Here is a 24,351-nt window from a genome sequence, read left to right as displayed (position 1 = left end):
AAATATATAATCATGATGTCTGCCATGTGAGTTTTAATCACTTTAGTGCCTGATACCTAGGTTGCCCGCCAAAATTCAGCTTGATATATGATGCTTGTGGTGGGCACCATTAAACATGTATTATTGACCTGCTTAGGGCAGAATCATCTACTTCCTTCCAGTTTCTTATATAATATTGTTAGTTGTAAAAGAATCAGCAGCTCCATAGCCCTAATAGGCCTTCAATATTAGGGCTCCCCTATCCTCATAAAGGATCCATTCTCGTATGGTTCTTAGAATTTGTTGCTAATACAGACCCTTTTTTCCTACACCCATGTCCTTCTCAACTCACCTCCTCAACTCCTACACCATTACCAATCACAACTCCTACACCTTAAGTTCAGGGAACTTAAGGGATTGTTATCAGTTGTATAGTGATTCTTTTCTACCTTTGTAAATTGGTTGGAGGGACTTCATATTTTTGGCTTTTCAGGTGGGGTGTATGAAAATTATCCCTCTTACTTGGCTGTCGTTTATAGTTAAATTGTATTATAGCTTTTACTTGATCAACGATGGAAAGGAGGATGGATTATTTGTTTCTATATGCTATTTTTAGTTTGTTCAAATAATATTTCTACTTAATGTAGAATTAATTTATTCTGGTCTTTTCCATGTTTTAATGTCCAATGATAGTTTTCCTTGTGACATGACATTGAAAGTTGCAAAAGCATCATGTAAATCAAAATGTTTATCTTGTATATTTTCAGGCAAAAGAGGCATGCATTGGGGATGTATGCTTGGCTGCTGATGTTGCTTTTCATGATAGAAGGATACCTATACCTATAAGTTCTCATGTCTTAATATATCTTTAATCCCCTATGTTTTTCTTTTTTCTTTTATTTGTTTTGCCAAGAATTATTGTCCTTAAGCCACTTACAATTATCAAAATACCCCCGTAAGTATTTTTTCTACCATTTTATGTCAAAGTGGGTTCTGCATTGGAAAAGCTTTGAAATAATAATTCTAATTTTGCAACAGGGCGTGAACATTTGTTTACATTTTTCAGTTCACCTGTTTTATTTATTTATCTTTGAATTATTGTTTTCCTCATCATCTCAGGGAATAGCGGATTAAGGTTATAGGACAAAAGGGAATAGTCATCTCGGGCAAAAGGCACACAAAACAAAGCAGGTCCCACTTTGTCCATAGTTCTAAGGTATCAAACAAGCATATGCAACTCTTGGAAGCCTCACCAAACATGGTAGGACCCATGAAAGACACCATAAAACAAAGTTGGACATGTCTCTTTCATGAGTCCCATTTGTACATATAGAGCAAAGAAATCAAAGAGTTGTATGAACTATTTGTTTGATATCGTTTCCTTTCTTTCAAGAGTTTACATGCATACACTAGTTGTTTGCTGGCATTTACACTCAATTAATAAAGAGAAAAAAAAAAAGTTTTAGTTAGCCCAATAGGTCATTTAAACATCCATAAAGAAATGTAGAAATTTGTTAGAGAGACGTGGAACGGAAGAAGCTTGTGAGGTAAAACAATTTGAGACTATTGATCAAAATGTTCAAGACAAACACACTTGGCCTAAAGTGTTTTCTAAGTGAAATAACTAGAGAAATGGCATTTCCTTGTGAACAAACCAACAAAAGGAAATTAGATGTATTACATTACTTATTATTATAATAATTGATCTTGGTTTGAAGGAGAGTCTCCAACCTTCACTCTATCCCAACAGGTCATGACTTTCATTCTCTTTCTTTTGGTTAAGAGTACTGATTTTTTTATTTGTAACAAACCAAAAGGAGAAGCTTTTTCTTTAAAGGCAAGAGAAGGGGTTTTCTTCGCGCTAAATTCAAGAGAAAAAGAAAGATAGTTAGGGTTGGCATTATCTGTAGACCATGAGAGATTGGAGATTGAAGAAGACTCCTAAGTGATTTATTGGATGGTTGAGGGATGGAACTGCTAGTTTAGTTATGATGTTGTATGTGAAGTTAGGGTCCTAGCCTTTATCATATTTGAAGACTGAAAATGATTTTCTCCCTGCCTCCATTTAGTTTTGATTGTAGGTCTTATTGGGAGTAGTTGACAAACATAGTATGGATAAGAGTTTGGATTTTTCGATGAAGGTATCTGTGTAAATAGATTTTGTAGTCAATTATTATCTTTAATATGACATACTTGGAAATATTTAATTGTCTTAATTTATTTGATTATATAGATCAAGTATGGCCTACTTGGAAGGATCAGTGCAATTCCTTGATTTTGCATTTGCTAATGCAAATCACGAGGGAGAGATTTTGTGTCCATGTGTTAACTGCAATAAATTCATGTCGAGAACCCGAGAAGAAGTTTATGATCATATTGTATGTGATGGATTTAAAAAGGATTATACCAATTGGGTGTTCCATGGTGAAGCTACAACTTCTATACCTACTAGTTTAAATATTACAGATGATGAATTAGATCAATATGATGATATTCATGCTATGCTACATGATACATTTGGTTATTCAAGCTTAGATGATGAGTTAAATGATGTGGCACAAACATTTAGACAAGGGCCTAATGTTGAGGCTCAAAAATTTTTTAAATTGGAGATGATGATAAAGAATTATTTTCCGGGATGGAGCAACAAATCATTTACTATGTTACTAGAACTATTGAAGAAAGCATTTCCTGTGGGTGAAACACAAGCAAAATCATTTTTTGAAACCAAAAAGATAATCAAGGAATTAGGTCTCCATTACAAAAAGATTGATGCTTGTCCTAATGATTGCAGGTCAAGGAACCACCGAAGAACCTTGTCTTGGCAAAGGGTGAACCTTGACTCGAAGGATTGTGCTGCAAAGTCATCCAACTCGTGCTAATACTTTGGGAGGCTTTGAATTAAGCAATTGCCTCCTCTCGTGCCCGGGCCTCCCTCTCGTTAGCCTCCATCCACAGCCTCTCCCACACTTCCTTCAGCTCATTGACGTGCCCTTTCAGCCTGTGCACCATCTCAGACTGGTCATCAATGTTGTGCTTCAACCCGGAACTTTAGCCTCCAGCACGGTCGTTCGCGCACCTGCCGCATCGATCTCGACCAACCGAGCCTTCAGGTTTAGGACCTCAGTATGGCTTGCCTCGTAGAGATGTTGCACTAATTGAAGACAATCGACCACTACAATCGTAGAGCAAGCATTTTGTAAAAAAGAAACCAAGTGTCAGCACCACAACTCTCTAGGGTGCTGCTCATGGACTCTACTGCCCCCCACCTAACGGCTTTCATCAAGATGCCATGGAGAAGCTGCTCGGGTACACCCTCCGTTCTGAGTCCATCCTCAGAATGGACATTCCATTGAGGCATGTGGATGGGCGGACTGCCACCCTATGGCATGTTCCCCCATAGGGAAGGGGAGTGAATGGCCTAGGTTCCCTCCTCCAGGTCGACCTGATGTCAGGGAGTCCTCTCAGTAGACCTTAGTGGCATCACCTCAAATCAGGGTTGAGCCCCTTGAATAGCTCAACAACGCTTGTCTTGCCTATTCCTCATCCATCGGAGAATTTCCTCGTGATTTTCCATCCCAACACCTACACCAAAACAAACATTAAATCAATACAAGTCAAGATCTCAAAAAATCAAGAACAACAAATAGACCGGCCTCTTCGCTCATCAGCCTAGTGTGGATCAACATTGAGAAGGACATATAGTACATCACATCGACATCCTCGACCATCCCTATTGTCACCCTCTCTCCCTCAGTTTGGCGGCTCAACTTAGGCTACTTTACTTTCGTCCTTGACTTCTGGAGCATGGTCAACAAAGGTGAGCCTCCTAGATAGTGCACAAAGAAGAACTTCTCCTTTTAGTGCTTCACCAAGGACGAAGTCCCAACCAACACCTTGATATGCTGTTGGGTTGAGAAGTAGTAATATCCTGGCTAGTGGTGCTTTAGTTGGAGGAAATAAGAGACTGTTCTTAAGGTAATCTCTATGTCATGGATAAAGCAGTAGAACAAGAGACTGATTAAGAACCTAAAGGAGTTTGGCATCAACTGCACTGGTAGTACCCGGTACTACATGAACACCTCAACCAACTAACCCCTTGTTCAATGGGAACCTCAACCTAGACTCCAGACTCTTCTCATATTGACAGAGCTTGCCCGATCAAGCATATGTGGACCTTTCACCAGTTATCGGACACCTGAGCTCATATTCCGTAGGGATGCAATATAGAGTTTGGATTTTAGTCATATCCACGGGAGTCAGACAGCATGGAGTGGTTCCAAATCAATGACCAACCCTTTGAAGTCCTTGGCCTCGGCCCCCCAGCCGTAGGCCTTGTGAACATCAAGCATAGAAGCCTCAGTAAGATACCTTGGCTCGTACTCGGAGTAGGAAGTAGTGGAAGTAGAAGAAAAAGAAGAATGGAAAGACGAAGAAGACATATTACCTAAATTCGAAGATAAAGGCCGCAAAGCTGAATTAAACATCGAACACTGAAGACTACTTCTTGTCGAGCTCTACAAGTGCCTTCCTTCACAAATGACAAAGGGGAAATGCTCTTCTCCCCCTATTTATATGACCCCCAGTGATCTACATCAAGGCGAGATCAACGGCGGGGATCAAACGCCACTCTAACAGCTCAGGAATAGCAAATCGACGCCATTGACTTCTGCACACGCATAATCTCAAGAAGGCGAAATGTTCCTTCTATTAGCATGACGTGAGCGTTGAACAGGCCGATCCACTCAGAAACCGGTTCAACCCCAAGGTCCACTACTCACATGGCAGGCTTAACCAAACTTCAACTTCAAGTTCCTCAGCCAAGAACCAAAGAACTCTTTCATGCCACACCACAGCCGAGCGCTACACTCCTCGACTTCAGAACAGGGGGAGTGGTGTTTTGGTTATGATTTAGTTGGCCCCGAATGCCATTTGTCGCCTCCATGGCTGCCTAATCACCTTGTCCACATCAGCATCGTATCACCTCCGCAACCTACCTTATCTTCTTGATAACATTAGCACCATGTCATGTGGATGAGCGCTCCATGGCCTACCTCATCACCTCGGCCACATCGATGCCATGTCATGTGGATAAGTGCAACCAAGACAAGTGAGTAAATGGGGACAACTCTGTTGGGGATTAAGTCTTATCCTGAAGACCTCAACGGTTAACCTCATCCCAATAACCCCAAAAGCCTCATCCGATGAGAACACAAATCCTTGCATATAAAAAGGTACCTCCTGCTCAAGGTATGGGATCCAACTTTTTTCATACCATAACTCTGCTTCAACCAACACCGTTCTCTAACTACTCAGCCCAACCACCCATCTTCCTCAACTAAATTGAGCGTCGGAGTATCTACTCGGGGATAACTCTTTGGGCCTCTAACCGCTTTCTTGCTTGCAAATCTTAGAGTGCGGCTTCGTCCTTTTACCTCAGCTCTACCCAATTGGCAGGATTATCTGACTGCGACCTTGGTTCAAGAACTTCCTCAAATCGAGCAGCATTACTTGGGTTGCCCCCGAGGGGCATTCCTAAATAGGAAAAAGGAAGGTTTTCCACTTTACAGTCCAAAATAGATTTGAAGTTCTCTAGGAGGCTCTCTTCAACTGAGTTTATAGGTACAATACTAGTTTTGTTAAAATTGACCCTCAACCCAGTAACTGATTCAAAAACATCAATCACCCTCTACACATTAGAGATGCTTTCCAAGGAAGCATCTAAGAATATGATGATGTCATCAGCAAATTGCAAATGAGAAATCTGAACCAAATCTCTCCCCACTTCAAAGCCATTGATCAAGCTTAGTAGTTTGGCTTTGTTTAAAAGAAAATTGAAGATATCCATCACCAAGGTAAAAAGGTGAGGAGAAAGTGGACAACCTTCTCTAAATAGCCTTTAGGCTCTCCATTTAGGAGCACTAAAAAACCAAGATGAGGGAATGCATCATTTGATTCATTTGATCCATCTATTGCCAAAGCCTCTCAATCTCAAACAAATACACTCCTAGTCAACTTTGTCATAGGCCTTTTCAAGGTCTAGATTTACTAGTACCCCTAGCTTCCCAAGAGCCTTATTGTCTTCTACATACTCATTTGCAATTAAAATATTATCCACAATTTGTCTTCCTTTAACAAAGGCAAACTGATTTGGAGAAATCAGATCTTCTAGAACTTCTTTCAGTCTTCATGCTAGAACTTTTGCAAAAATTTTGTAGACACACCCTACCAGTGCCCTATCTCCATATATGATGAAAATTGCCTCTTTGATTTCCATCTCTTCAAAGCATCTTTCCAGCCAGGCTTTCTTATCTACCAACTAGGTTGATCCTTTCCATTGACTCAATCTGAATTTGCACTAGCTTTCCTTAGAGTATAGGCTCTTAAAGAAGGAGAGGCTTCAGTGATTTCTTCAGAAATTTCCACTTCTCTTTGGTTCACTCTTATTTTTGAAATGAAGTTTTTCCTTTGTCTCCCCAAAGTATAAACATGGAAAAATCCCGAATTGTTATCTCCTTCTTTCAACCATCTCACTCTTGTTCTCTGCCTCTAATAAATTTCCTCCTTTCTGACTATCTTTTCCCAATATTTCCTCAGCTCAATCCTTCTTCTGTTTGAATCATCTAAAGTCCCTTTTTTCTCTTTTACATCTAATTCATTCAATTCCATGAGCATCCTCCTTTCTCATCCTCAAAGGCTCTAAACTGTTCTTTTCCCCAAGATTTCAACTTCCTCTTCAATAATTTTAATTTTTGTAAAAGCCTGAATCCAACCCATCCCTCTACTTCAAACTCCTCCCACCAACTAGCTACCAGCTTCTTAAAATCCTTGTGAGAGGTCCACCATTTTTCTAGTCTAAAAGGAGGCTTTCCTATTGTGACTAGATCTTTGTTCAGCTTAATGGACTAGTGGTCTGAAATGCAACGGTGGCAAAGGTCTTGAGTTAGGTTGGGAAATCTTTCCACCCAATCATGGGATAAAAGAAACATGTCTAGTCTACAACTATGACTTCTTGCGTATTTGACCAGGTATATTGACCATTTTTGAGAGAGATGTCACAAAGGTTATGTCTGGAGATGAAGCTAGAAAACTTTCTCATACTTCTTGTTAGAATTCTATCATTGAAGTGTTCTTGGTTGAATCATATTACATTGAAGTTTCCTGCTACACACCAATGAATGCCTTCACCCCATGCAAAGAGTCTAATTCCTCCCATAATCCAATTGAATCTGTCTTTTGTATTAGTGAATAAGACTGAGACCGAGAAATCTCCCTTGTCAATTTCTAGCCCAAAGAACTCTTCCTTCCTAGCTATAACAATGCCTCCTAATGAACCTATTGCAGGAACGATTGCCCATTTCCTTCCCCTTATCCCCCAAATGGCTTTATAAATTTCTTGTCTACTACCTCTTTCTTTGATTCCTACAAAATAATTATGTCTGGATTTTCTCTTTTAAGAGTTTCCTTCACTAGAGTCATTTTGAATTGGCCTCCCAAACCTCTAACATTCCGGATGTTGCTTTTTTTTCATGTTTTTGTTTACTATTTGATGGTCAGCCAAGTGCCAAGGCAGCTCTCCACAAGGCAAAACAAAACAAAATTTAATTAAGTAATGTACTCGTATAAAATAATAGAATAATCAATAGTGTTAGTAGTGTTTGAGGTTCAATTCCAATAAAGGGGAAAGGGCTATCAACTTTGTAGGTTGAAAAAAAGGCTAGAAGAACTACTTTGAGAAATTGAAGTCCTAGGGCTTTTGGCATCATTCATTCCAATTTCCCAATGGTATGAGAAAGGAAAGGAAATGACGGTTATGTTTGGTTTAAAGGAAAGGTAGGGAAAGAAAGGGAAAGACAGGAAAACCTATACAAGGTTTGTAAAGGTTTCCCTACCTTTCCTTTACTTTCCCTGCATTTTATTCAAACTAAACATAGCCTAAGGGAGTGCTTGAGTTTAAATAGCTCAATATTTTATTTCTTTACTTTTTAAATTTAAAAGGAATTCACATTCTAAGGGAGTTAAGAAGCAATTTGATGAGGAAAAATAAGCTAAAATTCTTGGAAAAGCAACTTCTGATCATAGGCCAGAATTCTTCGGGAATCATATCCTTCCATCAATGCAAGCTTATATGCATTGCCAATCTCAAGTTTGGATAAAAGAAGGGGTTACGTTTGGTTGGTAGTTAGCATTCTGATGTAACCGTTTTTTGTCACGTACCATTTTTTGTGATGTATAAATTTTTTTGGCTAAGTACCTCGTTATTTGACCCGGTGGTGATGTGCCTTGGTGATGAGCTACTTGGTGGCGAACTCCCTGGGGGAGAACTGCCTGGTGGCGAGCTCCCTGGTGGAGAGCTACTTGGTGGCGAACTGCTTGGTGGCGAACTGCCCGGTGGCGAGCTCCCTGGTGGAGAGCTACTTGGTGGCGAACTGCCTGGTGGCGAGCTACCTAGTGGCGAACTGCCTGGTGGCGACCTACCTGGTGGCGACCTGCCTGGTGGCGAACTGCCTGGTGGCGAACTCCCTGGTGGTGAACTGCCTAGTGGCGAGCTCCCTGGTGCAGCGCAACCCGACTACCCTCTGCGTGAGGTGATTTCCTCTCCTTTATAGGCGGCGGGAGCTGAGGGACCTGCGAGAACTGAATCAGAGGACCCGGGGGTAATTTCCCGACGGGGACTCTCCGATGCCTAAGTTAGCATTTTGATTCCAGAGAACTTGGAGAGAAATGAGAGAGCTAGAGAGCAGGGGTTACCATCCTTTTTCTTTTTCTCCTCTGGCTTTGGGGGTCGGAGTCCTTATATAGTGGTGTCCTCGCGGTTTAGGTGGGTGAAAAGCCTTCAAACGGTAAGACTCATCATATCCCGTCAGAACCGGGGTACGGTGGTGAACTCCTCGAGGTTGTCAGGCTGGCGCTTGTGTCAGGCGGCCAGGTCGGCGCTTGGGCCAGGTTGTCAGGTCGGCCTGTGTTAGTCGGCGGGTCAGTGTCTGGGCCAGGTTGTCAGGTCGGCGCCTGTGTCAGTCGGCGAGTCGGTGTCTGGGCCAAGTTTTCAAGCAGGAGATCTTCTTGCGATACGCCAAACTACTCTTCTGTACCGAGCTACCCTACAAGTGGCGAGCTGCCCGGGAGAGCTATGCCGAGCTCCTTGGGCTATGCTGAGCTACTTGTGGTGAGCTTTGCCGAGCTGCCTGGCTCCTTGGTGGCGAGCTCCTTAGAGAGTTGCCTAGCTCCTTGGCGAGCTCTTTGGTGAGCTACCGAGCTCCTTGGCGAGCTCCTTGGTGAGCTACCGAGCTCACGGGGTATGCCGTTAATGGTTCTCGGTGGGCGTCTTATAGTTTGCCAGGTCAGCCAGGTCGGATCATGTACCAGGCTGATCCAGCCAGGTCGCGCAGGCCGCGCCAAGTCGCGCACCAGGTCGCACGTAGGCCGCACGCAGGCCGCGCCAGGCAAGCCAGACCGGTGCCCGGATGGGACACCAACTTGGTAAGTTGTTGCCTGGGTGTTTGCCTAGTTGTCACGATGTGCCACGTGTCACAATTTCACTGGAGGGACAAATCTGCCCTCATCACATTCAGTGCCCATTGGGGAGAACTTTCATGCACCAGCTTTTGGTGTTGCAAGGTAGGCCCTACAAGAAAAGCCATGAAGCCATGTTTGGTAAAAAAGCCAAGAAATTACATGTTTTCTTCACAATAACAGTTACCAACCAATCATCTCCAAGACTCATCTGATTACACAAGTTACATGTTATCTTCACAACACATTAAATTTCATCATAAACCAATCACTTCACCAGAAAGTTAACCTTTGAACCTTCTCTTGATAGAAAAATTACATATGATCACTCACTCACTCAGGTGGCGTTTAATAAATCTGAAATTTCAGATCTGAATAATTAAATGGTTTTTTTTTTGTTTGAAATCTGAAAAGAAGCATGTGTGCTTTTTTACTTTTTAAAGGCTCTGAATTCATAAGTTTGTTTGTGTTGGATCAACCCTTTACCATCTGAAATTTATTGATTTTATTATTCTATCCCTAGAACATACTATTTAGAAATATTGAGTTCAATTTGCATTATGTCATAAATAATAATTTTCAACATCAAAATAACATTGAAACAATACAAATAAAAAATAATGAATTAAAAATTAATAAATGAAATTATTAAAATTTATAAATAATTAATGACTATAAAAATATTAAAATAATTAATAATTTACACAAATAAAAATTAAAATAATTTTTAAAAATTAATGAAATAATTAAAACTTATTAGTTAATAAAAATAAAAAATAATTAATGTTTAATAAAAATATTAAAATAATTAATAATTAATAATTAATAAAAATAATTTATAATTAATAATAATCTTATTATTACTACTCATCAAACCATCGCTACAAGTTGCAGCGGCGGTGGCAATGGCGAGAAGATAGGGGAGAGAGAGAGAGAGAGAGAGAAAGAGAGTGAGTGAGTGAGTGAGTGAGAGCGAGAGTGAGAGAGAGAGAGAGAGAGACAAGGAACTGCCATTGCCGCAACTTGTAGCGACAGTAGCAGAAAGATAGGGAGGGAGAGAAGGAACCACTGTCGTTGCAACTTGCAACGGCGATGATGCGAAGACATGAGAGAGAGAGAGAGAGAGGGAGAGAGAGAGAGAGAGAGAGAGAGAGAGAGAGAGAGAGAGTGCAGTGGCGGTGGTGGCAGTGGAACTTCGTTAGGTCGCAAGGAGGGCTCAATTCGAGTTACATGAAGGATTAAGCAGCCTCTAAATTACGTCTGAGTGCATTAAGCAACCTCTCCACCTCTTAGAAATTAAGATATGAAATCCAGTTTCAGATCTATAATAAGAGGGCATATTAATTGAAAATGACATCTGAAAAGCAAAGTTTTCAAATTCAGACATCTAAAAAGTGCAATCAAAAGCCACCTCGCGCTGTGTGTGTTTTTCTCCAACTAGAGTAGGGCTAACAAGAACTACAACATGGGCTTAAATATGGAAAAAAATCATTTCATGCAATAAAATGCCAAAGGTTAGGTTCCTATCCAGCCCACTCTCCCAAGACCCCAAATAGCCCAATGATCCAACCAGGTCGCACTGCAAATGCTTAAAGAAACTAGCATGCAAAAATAACAAATGATGTGGGTGTCAACCAACTAGCAAGTGATGTAGTTGGTAGGGCCTTCAGCTGACTGCTTTGTTGACTAATTGACAACTAGTCATGCTTTGTTAACATTGGTCAGACAACATAACGGAGCTAGACGTAAAAATAAAACGTTAAAAATGTTTAACAATTATCGAAATAACACAATTTAAATCGGTTTCATTTAGTAGGTTCAATGATTAAACAAGAGAAAACTGGGTTTCTTTTGGAAGACAAATAAATAAGGTTCAGGATTGGCATGCCTTTAAAAGCACTTTATAAGCTTTTAACAAGCAGTTGGAAGCTGGCCAAACCCATGAGTCTTGTAAAAAGGTGAATTGCAAAAAGCTTCCTATTTCAGAATTGTTTTTTGAAAATTCCAATTTCAGAATTGAAACCAACAGAATAAGTCCCAACAAAATAGCATAGAAAAAATCAACAAAACCTATATATAAATATATATATATATAATAAAAGTGAAAAGTTTATTAAGAAGAGAAAAAATAAATATAGCAAAAAATGTGATGAGAAATCACCAGATATACAGTCCGAGAAAATAAGAGATGCAAAAAATACAACAAAAAATTCAGACACAAGAATTAATTCCTTGATCCCAGATCAAATAGAGACCAAAAACCATTTTCAAATGCTTCTTATGAAATCCCTCCAAATTCCGGTAAGATGAGAATCCAGTCCATAATTTGTTTACATCATATCATAGAATTTGCCCTCCCCTCGTGCTTTGTCTTAAAAAATTCTTCTGTTTCTCTCCTTCCAAACTTCCCTACAAGTGGAAAAAGGTACACAGCTCCAAGCAAGGTATTTCCTTTTAATGTAGGCCAATGAGCAAAAATGTTTCCCGGGGATCTTGGATCCCAAATGTCAATGTCTAAGAGACCAAAAAAGAATTCCCATATATACTTCGAATAACTACAACCAAAGCAAAGATATAGCAAATTCCCTTTAGCAGCCTACACAGACATCTTCTAGCCACCTGAGGTCCTCTGTTTTGGGTATGGTCTTCTAGACAACTTTTCAATTATCATATTGCAAAAATGCACGAGAATTTGCCCTCCCCTCGTGCTTTGTCTTAAAAAATTCTTCTGTTTCTCTCCTTCCAAACTTCCCTACAAGTGGAAAAAGGTACACAGCTCCAAGCAAGGTATTTCCTTTTAATGTAGGCCAATGAGCAAAAATGTTTCCCGGGGATCTTGGATCCCAAATGTCAATGTCTAAGAGACCAAAAAAGAATTCCCATATATACTTCGAATAACTACAACCAAAGCAAAGATATAGCAAATTCCCTTTAGCAGCCTACACAGACATCTTCTAGCCACCTGAGGTCCTCTGTTTTGGGTATGGTCTTCTAGACAACTTTTCAATTATCATATTGCAAAAATGCACGAAACATTTGAAGGGATTTATGATCCAAACCATCTTTTGCAATCAAATCCATAATTATAGATGTAGTCATTGAATCTGGTAAGAATCCTCTCTTAGCCATTTCATTAAGAAGTTGGAATGACTTATCTATCTCATGTTTTTGGAGAAATCCACGTACTATGACATTGAAAGTGCAATCATTTGGAGAACAACCCATCTCTCCCATTTTCATCAACAAATTTTCAGCTTCATTCAGCAATCCCAATTGGCACAATCCATCTATGAGAGTGTTGTAAGTAACAGAATCAGGCACCAATCCTCTCTTACACATTTCACTGTGGAGCTGCACTGCCTTCTCTATTCTCCTGCTTTTGCAATAGCCATTAATTAACACGGTATAGGTAAATATATTCGGTTCAAGACCCCTACTCAACATGGAAGCTAAGATTTCTTCTGCCTTGTTCATTTCACCGTGTAAACAGTATCCATCTATCAATGCAGTGTATGTTATAATGTCAGGCTCCACCCCTGCTTGAATCATTACTTCTAATATCTCATGTGCTTTTGTAGCCATTCCTTTCTTGCAAAGAGCATCCACCAACGAATTGTAGGTCACAATATTGGGTAAGAGTCCTCGTTCCACCATTTCATTTAACGACTTCATGGCTTCTTCCCACATCTCTGAAAGGCACAAGCTATGAATCAAAGCATTGTAAATGATACGATTAGGCTTCTCTCCCTTTTGCAGCATTACTTCAAACACAGCACGTGCTTCACTAAGCCTCCCTTCTTTGGCCAAGGCAACCACCAAAATGTTGTAGGTCACGATGTCTGGAGAGATTCCATAGTCCACCATGTCCTTAAAAATGCTTAAAGCTTCTTTCCACCGGCCAAGATTGCAATGTCCATAAATTAAAGAGCTGTAGGTCACAACATTTGGTGAGATGCATTTTTCTTTCATTTCATTTAACAACCTCGTGGCTTCTCCCCACAGGCCTGAAAGACACATGCCATGAATCAAAGCATTGTAAGTGATAAGATTAGGCTTCTCTCCCTTTTGCAGCATTACTTCAAATACAGCACGTGCTTCGCTAATCAAACCTTCTCTGGCCAAAGCACGCACCAAAATGTTGTAGGTCACGATGTCTGGAGAGATTTCACAGTCCACCATGTCCTTAAAAATGCTTGAAGCTTCTTTCCACCGGCCAAGATTGCAGAGTCCATATATTAAAGAGCTGTAGGTGACAACATCAGGTGAGATGCATTTTTCTTTCATTTCCGAGAAGAGGTTCAGGGCATCGTTTACGAGTCCCTCTTTGCACAAACCATCAATGATTGTGTTATATATGTGTAAGCTGGGTTTACACTGACCCCTTTTCTCCATCTCTCTGAGGATTCCAAGAGCCCTGCAGGTGTTTCGAGTCTTGCAAAGCCCATTAATGATGGTTCCATAAGTGACGTCGTTGTATGGGTAACCTTTGTCTACAATCTTGTAGAACAATTCCATCGCCTGGGCGATCTCATTTCCAGCACAAAGTCCCCTAATCATGGTACATAAAGTCACAACATCTGGTTCATAGCCTCGTTTCAGGATGATTCCAAGTACAGAGAAGCCCAAATCGGCTCGATTCGAGTGGCAGAAGCAATTCATTACCATGTTCAGAGTATAAAGAGTGGGAAGGATTGGTAAAGAACCCATCTTTCTATACAGAGAAATAGCTGTTGTATAAAACTTCGCTTTCCCAAGAGAAGCCAAAAGTTTATCAAAAGCCCGAACCGGTGGGAAGGGTCGCAAGCGAACCATCTCATCGAATAAAAGCAACGCGTCTTCAACAGAAAGAGAAGCTGGCCTGCGTCCATTTTTGAGGAAGTTGTGCAGCAATTGAGATGTTCCACTTCCACCCATTAAATGGGCAGTGAGGATGAGAAGGGGAATGGCGAAGACAAGAGATTTCGATTAAGCAGCGTATGGAGGAAGGGGCGCCATTGGCTGCACACTTCAAAATCCTCTTCCTCTTGTAGCCTGTAGGAGCTCAACTTAACAGCTGTGGCAGTGTGGAGCTACTTCACATGGCGATTGCCGTTTGCCGTCTGCTAACAAACAAGTAACTAACCATGAAAGACTCGGACGGAGTGACGGAGTAATATTAAACGTGAGTACTACACGTGTCACTTGTTAGGACCAAAAGGTTTAATATTACTCCGTGACGGAGTGGGGACGGAGCAGGGTGGGGACAGAGCAGGGACGGAGTAACTAACCAAGGATAGATTAATTCTCATCCCTGTTTATGTTCTTAAAAAATCGATAGTTTTGATTTAGTTTTGGTTAATCACTTAATAAAACCAGCTGTTAATCGAACCGATCGATATATATATATATATATGTTATATTATTATTGATGGAAGTAGATTCGGCCCGATCCCTTGGCTGTGCGATACGTTGAAGAAAACGGAGTGACCTGGTAGGAACGCCAGTTCGGCACGGCGACATAACACAGCCATATCCCAAGAAGAGGCCCGAGCTCCCCAAAAGGAACCCACACTTCCTGGGAGGTGAAACCCGAGCTTTCCCTAAGAATCCCGAGATTAACAGAGAAGCCCGCGAGGGGCAAAACCCAGACTAGCCCACCTCGGGTCAGTCTGGACCATATGCCAGCACCTCGAGACAGTAGGACATACTCCCATTCAAACTCCTTCACCTCGCGCACCACTCCGGCACCTCGGCTCCAAGTCGTGCAACTATGAAACCGTACCTGACAGGTCCGTACTCTGAGGCAGCACGCCTGATTGGTCTGGATCTGACAGATGGCAATCACGCCGTAGCGACCACCTGCTACCACCATCTCAGTTGTGGCAGAGACGGCCCTGACAGAGAGGACAGTGGTGGTTATGTCTGCCCCCCATAGAAGCGGTTATACCTGACTTAGCAAAAACTTGGGAGTGAGTGCACCAGGTGGTTATAAAAGACCTTCTTCCCCCAAGAAAGAGGTATGTGATATTTGTGCTTTATGGTCTTGAAATCTCTTATTTTCCCTTGCCTTCTCAAGAGTATTAACTTGAGCTTCGGAGTATTCCCACCGGGTTCCTCCCCAAAAACCTCCAATTTCTTCCTTGTTTCAGGCATCTTCAATTCCGTTAAAGGTAAGGTTACCGATAGCTAAGACCGACCGGATCGTGCATCATCAATTATTTTTTATTTTTTTTTGAAATCGAATATACTCTTTTGCCGATAGACTTTTCTTTCTCTTTGAAAATTTCAAGAGCTTTGAAAATCGAAAATGGAAAGTTTCAAAGAGACTTTGAAAGTTGCAAAGAGAAAGAAATTTTCGGCCTTGCCAGAGTGTTAGACTGGAGATTGTTAGTCTCTTAATCTTGAAAAACGAAAAAGTTTCAAGCTTTAGCCCTTTCTTCTCTTTTGTCTCGATGGTTTTCTTCCCACCAACAGTTTCTTTGAATCACAGTCTTAGTCTCTCACAATCTCATTCTATCAGACTCTCAGTTTCTTCCCCAACAGACCGATGGCCTCCAGTGCTCTGCCCTCTGATCAAATCACTGACGACTCTGATCAAATCATTGATGACTGGCATCTCAGTTTTTGCCTTCACTCTCTCAGACTGGTATCTGGCATCTTCTTTGATCTCTCAAATCTGAAATCTCAATCTCTCATCTCTCAGTCTTTCTCTCATTCGACACTCACTCGACACTCAAACTCACTGATCTCTATCAATCTCAATCACTCATCTCTCTATATCTCTCTCACGTCTCTCACTCTCAATTCACAATTCGTTCATTCTCTTTAGATCATCGACAGGGAAGGTTTTTCCCCTTTTTTTAATATTGAGGGCATAAAAAACCCAAAAAAGCAAACCACAATTAATCGGTTTCACCGATTCAGTTTTGATTTAGTTAAAATAAAAACCGTACAGTTCGGTTCACCGAACCGTGAGCACCCCTAGCACGTCGGTAACTTTGAGCTAACATAACATCCAAATAACGGCAAATTGACGTTAAGTTTGAATTATTCGGTTGAACCGGCACTAAAAGACAAAAGCTCAAAGGCTCGTCTTTTGGAATGATTTTTGTTGTAACATTCGCGGTGCAGCATGAGGACGCGCCAGGTGTTTTTTTGTTTCATGCATGCGATTGAAACGTGTGACAAGGGAGTTCGATTTCAGTCCAGGCACGCTATATACGCCAACGTTCGCGCAGCACAAGAACGCGCCACACGTCGTTTGATTCGTGCGTTGGTTTAATACGTGTAAAATGAATTAAACAGAGTCTTATCCTTTAATGCCGTTAACTTCTCATTAGTTCCATTCCACTACCTGCTCGAGACTCATTGGACTCTGCCGTCGCCAGTCACTCTCACTCTCTCCCTTTCCAACCGGCGATGATTAATAGCCATCACCGACGACACCCTCAGGTATTTTGGACTCTGTCCTGATAGAAGCCGGACTGTTATCACCGGCGACTGATAGAAGCCGAACTCCTGTCAAAGGTAATCATTCAGATTCGCCTACCCTTGCTGAACAAGCAAGAACGGAGGATTCAATGGGCAAAGGAGTCCGATGAGAGAAGAGATGGCCACGGGAAAAAAGAAGAAGTGGAGGTGTCATCGTCATTGTCTCGTGTTTTCTCACTCTGCCGCTTGGGGAGTCAGTTTCAACCTTCAATCTGGAGAATGCCGTCTACAGCCATGGACTGTTCATGGCGGCGTTGAACCAATGCGACCCATGACTAAGACCTATCTTCCAGCGCCCATTGAGACTCTCTGATGAAACCACTTCCATCCTCATCTGCATCTCCCATCCCCCAATTCCCCTTCTCTCCATGTCCGCGTTCTCGGCACCACTTCCCTCTCTCTCGATGATCCAGAAGGTCTGTTGGTACTCAACTATCTACCTACTACTTGTAGTGTTGTTGCCCTTGTTTCTCTTCCTCCAGTTTATTAACTTAGTGTGTGATTGTTAATTTCAGGCTCCGGTAGCGCGAATGCTGTGATTGTCGGACAATGATGAAAGGAATATAAGGGAGTTTCACAAGATCCACCATGAAACCAAGGAAAGGGATTTTGGCTGGAAATCACAGAAGTCTACGATGATAATAGAAACACAGAAACAAAGTTTCAGTCAAACCTGAAATCACAGAAATCTACAACAAAAAGTTAAGTAGCAATAGTAATTCACTACAGGGATGAAGTCATAAAAAGAATTTCACAGAGATCTAAATAACAAGGTAAAAAAAAAATCCACCAAGGCTGTGTTTGATGAGTGTAAAGGATGTTGGTCCCATTTACGTTGCACTTTTGCGTGACACCCCATGAGGGTAAAACGCACTTTGAATATTTAATATACAAACAAATTATTAGTGACGAGAAGCTGGGTGCCTCCAAAATTAACACCAACTGAAATGCTCGAAACTCAGTTTCCAACACTGACAAACATAACTCCATCTGGAATTTTGAAATAATGAAGAGTTAAAACTGCACTTTGAGTCAAGTATCGGCCAGGTCTACGCCTGTTGGTTGCACCTTGCACGTTTCAAGTGGCCGTGTGATCCCATCTGAAATTGTCACTGCTGCCAGAAATCCGGGGAAAGCTGGACTTTTGGATCAAACAGATAGAAACATAACGCCAGGAAATTAAGCTAGCATTTTATTACTAGCATCAAACCTCTCAGTCTGACCATCGGATTGCAGATTATCCATCCTCCAATAGAACTCCTCAACCCAACAAAGGCTGTTAAGAACAACGCCTCTTGGGGTCTGGCAGGCCAATTCTTGAAAACATGAAAATACTAGGCACACCTAGCTTTGCAAATATTTCAACAGGATATAGCATTTTAAATATTACCAACCCATAATAATAATGCCTAGGTAAGACTAAGCATGGTATGGGCCAGCCAATGAGCCTCAAATTAATACACCTTTTGCTCTGTCCCCATCCATCCTACAATCCCCTATAATGTATCTTCCTTGGTGACTTCCCAGCCATGCACCAATATATGGATTTGATTCAACCTGTAAATTACAACTGAACCGTATTTTTCCTCATTTCATACATGAACTTATTAAATTGCAAATAAACCACATGCTTTAGCCTAATTAGAGCTGAACCTTTCAAGTATTTTTCCTCAATTCATAGATGCTTTGACCTGTTAAATTACAACTGACTCACCCTCAATTCATGCTTTAGCCTGACATTAGAGCTGAACCACCATAACTCTAGCTGGTAAATCACTCAGCTATGCCCAGCATATTAAAGAAGTCACTTGCAAGCGCACCTCCTTATACCCTTAGAGCTGAACCAGCCATTTCTCTATTAATATATGAATTAGTACAAGACCGGAAGCAACACTCTATCCTACTCTGTAAATTATTCAGATTAGAAACAAACTTCCAATCCTATCGTAGCTTAGTAAAACAAACAAGAAAATCATACAAAATTTAAAAATGAAAACCCATGCATAAACACCAATTTCAGAAAAGAGGGTAAATCTGGCATTATACCTATAACAAGGTGAGGCAGACCGGTAATACGGTTGGAAGTGGGATGGGAGCAGTAAACCAAGGTCGATATCTTTACTAGCAATCTGTAAGAGAAGAAATAATGCAAATAAAAAAAAAAACAGAGTTTGTATAGAAGGAAATATCATCCACTCATCTCTTTGGACTAAAGCAAAGATCAAAGTGAGCTTTCTAGCTAGGGAATAGAATTTGATCAATCAAATTATCAAACTAAACTTTCTAGTATCTAAAATGAGAGATAGTGAAGACAAAACCAAATTTATGAATCCTTAGAAACTGGTTGGTAACCTGGTTTTAAGCTTCTACCTCTATCATTTTGTAGATAATGGAAAAATGTGGAAAGATTAATGCCAATCCCAAGTCTAGGATAAAAACCCACCAAGCTTTGCTGTGGTGATTTTGAGTATCACTCAAATTCAATAACCATATAATATTGATAGTCATAAATATGACAGAAAATTCAGAATAAAATCTGGTTTGTTGAATTTTAAACAGTTTATATATTAACAAAGGAATAATGACAAAACAATTATTGATTAACATTGTCGAGGATTACGAGGACAGGGAGCTATGGAAAGGGACTACTACACCATTGTCGAGGATTACGAGGACAACGACCCACTCGCAGCCAAAAAGGTAGCATTATCTTCTTTTATAAATTATGTTGTATATATATTCAGTCTGCTAAAAAAAATGAAAAGGTAGCATTATCGCAACTTGTACCGATAATAAATGTCTTTTAAAAAATTCATCACTAATTTATGATCTTCTTCTGTTTTATTAGTGATGGCTGGCAAGATTATCAGAGAATGTAATGCTATCCTAATGCGAATACATATTTTCTTCTTTGCCAAAAAGCCATTATATTCATTTAAGTAATGTTTCATCCAACATTATTTGATCGCACCATCATCACAAAATCCATGTTGCTGCAATAATGTCACCAAACAATAATTTAGCCATTGAGAATGACACAAAAGTATGACATTTAACCGCAATCTTATCGGACACAAAACCCCAAAATAAGAGATAAATAATAACATGGACAATGATAGGAGTTAAAGGAGGATATTTTGGAATACTGTGATGCAATCAGAGCACTATGATGGATTCCGTTGATACAGTAGAAGAACCATTAGAAGAGATCAACTTAGCGGTTGATGAAACAAAAAAAGACCACTATACATATCCGCCAAACTTGCAGTCAAGGACAAAGAAAAACTTATCGCACTCCTAAAAGGTAAAAAAATATCCTTATCGCAAAACTTAAGGCGCTGAAAAATAGTCTAACCTGTGTACCCTTACAGAGTTTCAAGATGTGTTTGTCTGGCCATACGACTAGATGTTGGGACTAAATCTAGACCTCATCAGACACTCTCTGTGCATAGATCCCAAGTTCCGACTAGTCAAGTAGTCGTAGAAGATTTTCAAGTCAAAAATAACCCTAAAAATCAAAGAGGAAGTAGAGCGACTCCTGAAAGTAGGTTTCATCAAACCTATAGTACACCCCCAGTGGCTAGCCAATATAGTCCCATTAAATTAATACCATGTACCTGTAGTTTGGTTCTAATGTCACATTGATCCCTGAACATTAAAATGTGTGAATTTAGTACAAAACCATTAACTGCGTTAAGTAGCATATGAAATGACATAAATGTCCTTCAAGTGTCATCTAATTTTCTTTATCAATTATTAGAACTAGTTTTTCTCCTTTCTCCTACCACTCCAACAGCTACCGATAAACCTAACTCTGTCAACAATATCCACCGTCCCCACATGCTCAAGAAACGCACCTAACGTTTTCCTAGACCTCTACAACGATGGACAAGTCCCCACTCAAAACCACAGTCTTGTTAAAAGAATATTCTACATCAATGGGTTGATTGGTGTCTTACATCTTGATGGTACGTTTAGTGATGAAGATGAACAAATGTGACGGGAGCTTGGATGGTAATGTTAGTGCTGGTGGGTCTTACTTAGGGCTAGATACATGAAACACTTCAGTGAAGATTGTTGTTGGTATTGATCTGGTCATGGGGGTGACGGCGATATTGATGCTTGGGTGTTGGGTCAGTTTTCATGTGTTGGTATAAGAGAGCACAAGATTGGGAGAAGTGCAACAACTTCTTATCATGGCTCCTCCCTACAATCTGCTTTACCCTGGCTCCTCCCAACACATTTTTGTAGTACTTTAAAGGAAATTAAGTTCGACCGAATTAGAACTGTCTGAACCTAATTTTCTCTTTTTGAGAAAGAAATTTAGAATTTAAGGTTAACAACCAACGGGAATGCCTCACAAAAGTTAGAAATGAAAAAGAAATTCGAAAACAACTTCAAGTTCAAAGTTCAAACCCACTTGAAATTTCTCAATAGAGATAGAGTACAGGTAGAAGGGATCTTGTAGCTCCCTCTAATACTAACTAGTCTTCACTGAGATGAGCCTAATGGAAACCTTCTACAGGAGATAGGAGAAACTGAAAGAGATGCCTCTGCTAATGTCTACTTAAATGGAAATAGAGGTTACGAAAAAAAACAATACACATGAACAGTGTCTTATTTCTTTGGAAGAAGATAATGAATAGTATTTCAAAGAGTAATTTTATCATTTTTAAAGTGTTTAATTTGCACATATCATCATGTGATACACATAACCAATGGTCCATTAACAGTAGGTACTAGATTGGTACAATTTGAAAGTTCGGGCATTGGATTAACACGTTTTAAAGTTTGAGGACTGAAGTGACACTAGACCTAATGTACACGATACTAATCTAGAACTTTCCCACAAAAAATTAATATAATGGCACTTGTTGCTGGTTGATTTCTGTCCTCGGTTGATTCTACGTTGCCAGGACATCAGTTGCACAAAGGAAATCACCGAGGGGTTTGCTTATTAGGTCAGGTTCAGATGAGAGAATGTGACGGGAGTTCAAACAAGGCTTCAAAATCCTTCAAAAGAGGGTTTTTTCCTTAATTTTTGTCTTCTAGTGTCCAATTTAACCAGATAATCACCATTAACAGCACTCACACGTTAACTTGAAGTTAAATCAAATAAGACAACGAGTTTCCCGTGAACCAAGGGGTTCACAAGATGTGAGTTCAATTTGCATCCTGTGAACCCATGAACCCACCAAAAAGAAAAGAACACGTCGACAGCTTCAAAAGTTATTGACATTTTTAACGAACTTTCAACTATTAACCAAAGGAGTTCAATTGAACCGGGACACAAAAGGAACACTCTCCCTCTCATTTCCTCCTCTTCTTTGAGCCCTAACCCAGAAAAGCATCCCACAGCCGATCTCACTGCACACTAGCATCGTGAACATGATAGCAAAAAATCTGGCAGTAAGTATGCTTGTCTTCTCCCTCTTCTCGGAATCTTCTTCTTGCATGCGTCTATGGGATTCATTAGCACTTCCTCTCTCTCGATCCCCACAGGCTGCAACTCTTCTTTTCTTTCCGCTTTTTCTTATGTTTTTATCACTTAATGTTCATTTGAAAGAGAACTCTCTTTCAAATTTGCAGTTTGAAAAGGTTGTTGGCTTTGGCGAATGAAAATTATTGCATTTTCTACGCCTCATACTTGTTGGGTTGGTGTGGTAAGTTAAAAGGTTTCTCTTGTTACGAGTTAAAAGGTTTCTCTTGTTACGAGTTTCTTTCAGCTTTTGCACAAGCTTCCAAATAGGGTCCCGTCCTGGAAGAGGGGTTCTTTCGTGGTCCGAAACACTGAGGGATGGCCCTTCCCAACCCAATGGAGGATAGCCATTCAGGATCCCGGTGTCAGACTAGATCTGAAAACAAGAGAAAAGCTTCAATCTTGGGCGGAGCTCGGCCTCAACTTTGCGGATTACGTGGTTGAAGACAAGCTTGTGCAGGCTGGCCTAAGCCCTGGTAGGTTGTCTTTGTTTGAGTTTTTCCTTTATTTTTGATAATATTGTTGATGTTCTGCTTCTGTTGCAGCTCCCATGAAGCTCACTGCGGATCAACTTCTTGGCCGAATGAAGGGGAAGAAGTAGTGAGCTGCAAAAAGAGCTCATGTCAAATCACCGTAGGCTACCGAGCCTGAGTCCGAACAGCCCTCTACTACACAACCGCCAGTAATCGACCTGATCAAAGAGGAACCAGGGAGGGCTTCCCCACCTCGCACGCCCGAGGAGGCAACTTCGGAGCCCGCTCTTGTAGGCCGCCATGTCTTCAGGCAGCGAGGAAGCAGTTCGGAGTATCCTGACTCCGAAATGTAGCCTTTGGAAGAGCAAGGGTGCGGTGTATGCTGAGGAGGTCGCTAGCTAGGCCGAACTATCGGTCGCTCAGCTCGGGGCTCGAGCAACTACTCACTGCATGGTGGTAAGTTCTATCTTGACTTCTTCAATTTCGTGTTTTAAGACTTTCTGATGCTAACTATGGTTTTCTTTGGCAGATGAACTCTGCCGTTCACGCTCTGACGTACCAGTCTGAGCTACATTTGAAGCGGGCTCTTGCGGCTGAGTCCTCATCTCGTGAAGCTCATGCCGAGCTGAATCTGGCCCGTAGCGAGATCAACCAACTGGAGAATGATGCCCGGGCTCAGAAGGAACTCATTTCATTACTAATGTCCGAGAAGGCGACACTAATGTCCGAGAAGGCAGCGCTGGAGCGGGAGGTGGAAAACCTCGAAGCCCATGTCAAGGAACGAACCGAGGTACTCCTTCAGGCGGTGGAAAAGTCCAAAGCTAAGGCCATCGAAGAGTACAAGAGCTCAGAGGAATTCCAAGGAGAGTTGATGGAAGCTGGGATGAAAGATTACCACAAGGGCTTCAAGTTCAACAGGTGGCTGACTAGGCACGAATTCCCATAGCTCGATCTAAGCACTATCACCACCTCGAGGGTTACAAATTTTTGTTCATCGCTTCGGCTTTTTTTGTCTCTTGTGTGTTTGTCTTCTACTACGGCTTTTGAGACGTTAAAGTTAGAAATTGGGTCAAAGATTGCACCTTCATTTTTCTACTACCTGACTTTGTGTTTGGTTTTCTGGAGGGAGAAAATTTTATTCTTTATTAATCTTTACAATATAATAAGCTGAAAATTGCGTTCAACAATGGCTATTTCATGGCTATTCCCCTGCTTTCATTTTCTTTCCTTATAGCCCACATTCGCTTTGCAAATAGACAAAAGGGGGAAGTTGTAGGTCTTATATTAACACTTAGCATTCCATTGGACTCGGTCCATTGAAATAATCTTGTTGACTTGTCTTTCTTCACTCTGTTTTTAGATTATCAATACAAATTGTCTGAAATCTATGAGATAAGGTATGCCAAAGTTGTGTATTTAGTGAAGCGCTTTTTTTTT

General features: G+C 40.9%; 1 protein-coding gene and 1 long non-coding RNA gene across 2 annotated transcripts; one reads left to right on the top strand and one right to left on the bottom strand.

Moving 5' to 3' along the window:
- Positions 1-12,353: 12,353 nt before the first annotated feature.
- On the bottom strand, positions 12,354-14,567 carry LOC148845359 (uncharacterized). Its single transcript, XM_088953457.1, has one exon. The coding sequence runs from the start codon at positions 14,404-14,406 to the stop codon at positions 12,496-12,498; it is 1,911 nt and encodes a 636-aa protein (XP_088809583.1). The 5' UTR covers positions 14,407-14,567; the 3' UTR covers positions 12,354-12,495.
- Positions 14,568-22,245: 7,678 nt separating this feature from the next.
- On the top strand, positions 22,246-24,098 carry LOC148845358 (uncharacterized). Its single transcript, XR_016101680.1, has 4 exons — positions 22,246-22,371; positions 22,552-22,917; positions 22,987-23,370; positions 23,444-24,098. It is a non-coding gene; the product is annotated as an uncharacterized LOC148845358 (long non-coding RNA).
- The last annotated feature ends 253 nt before the right edge of the window (positions 24,099-24,351 follow it).

This window comes from Nelumbo lutea, chromosome 7 (assembly GCF_056320005.1).
Source record: "Nelumbo lutea isolate HS-2025 chromosome 7, American lotus-T2T, whole genome shotgun sequence".
Classification (NCBI taxonomy): Eukaryota; Viridiplantae; Streptophyta; class Magnoliopsida; order Proteales; family Nelumbonaceae; genus Nelumbo; species Nelumbo lutea.
The sequence above is the reverse complement of the archived record's forward strand: the minus strand, read 5'-3'. Positions and strand labels throughout refer to the sequence as shown.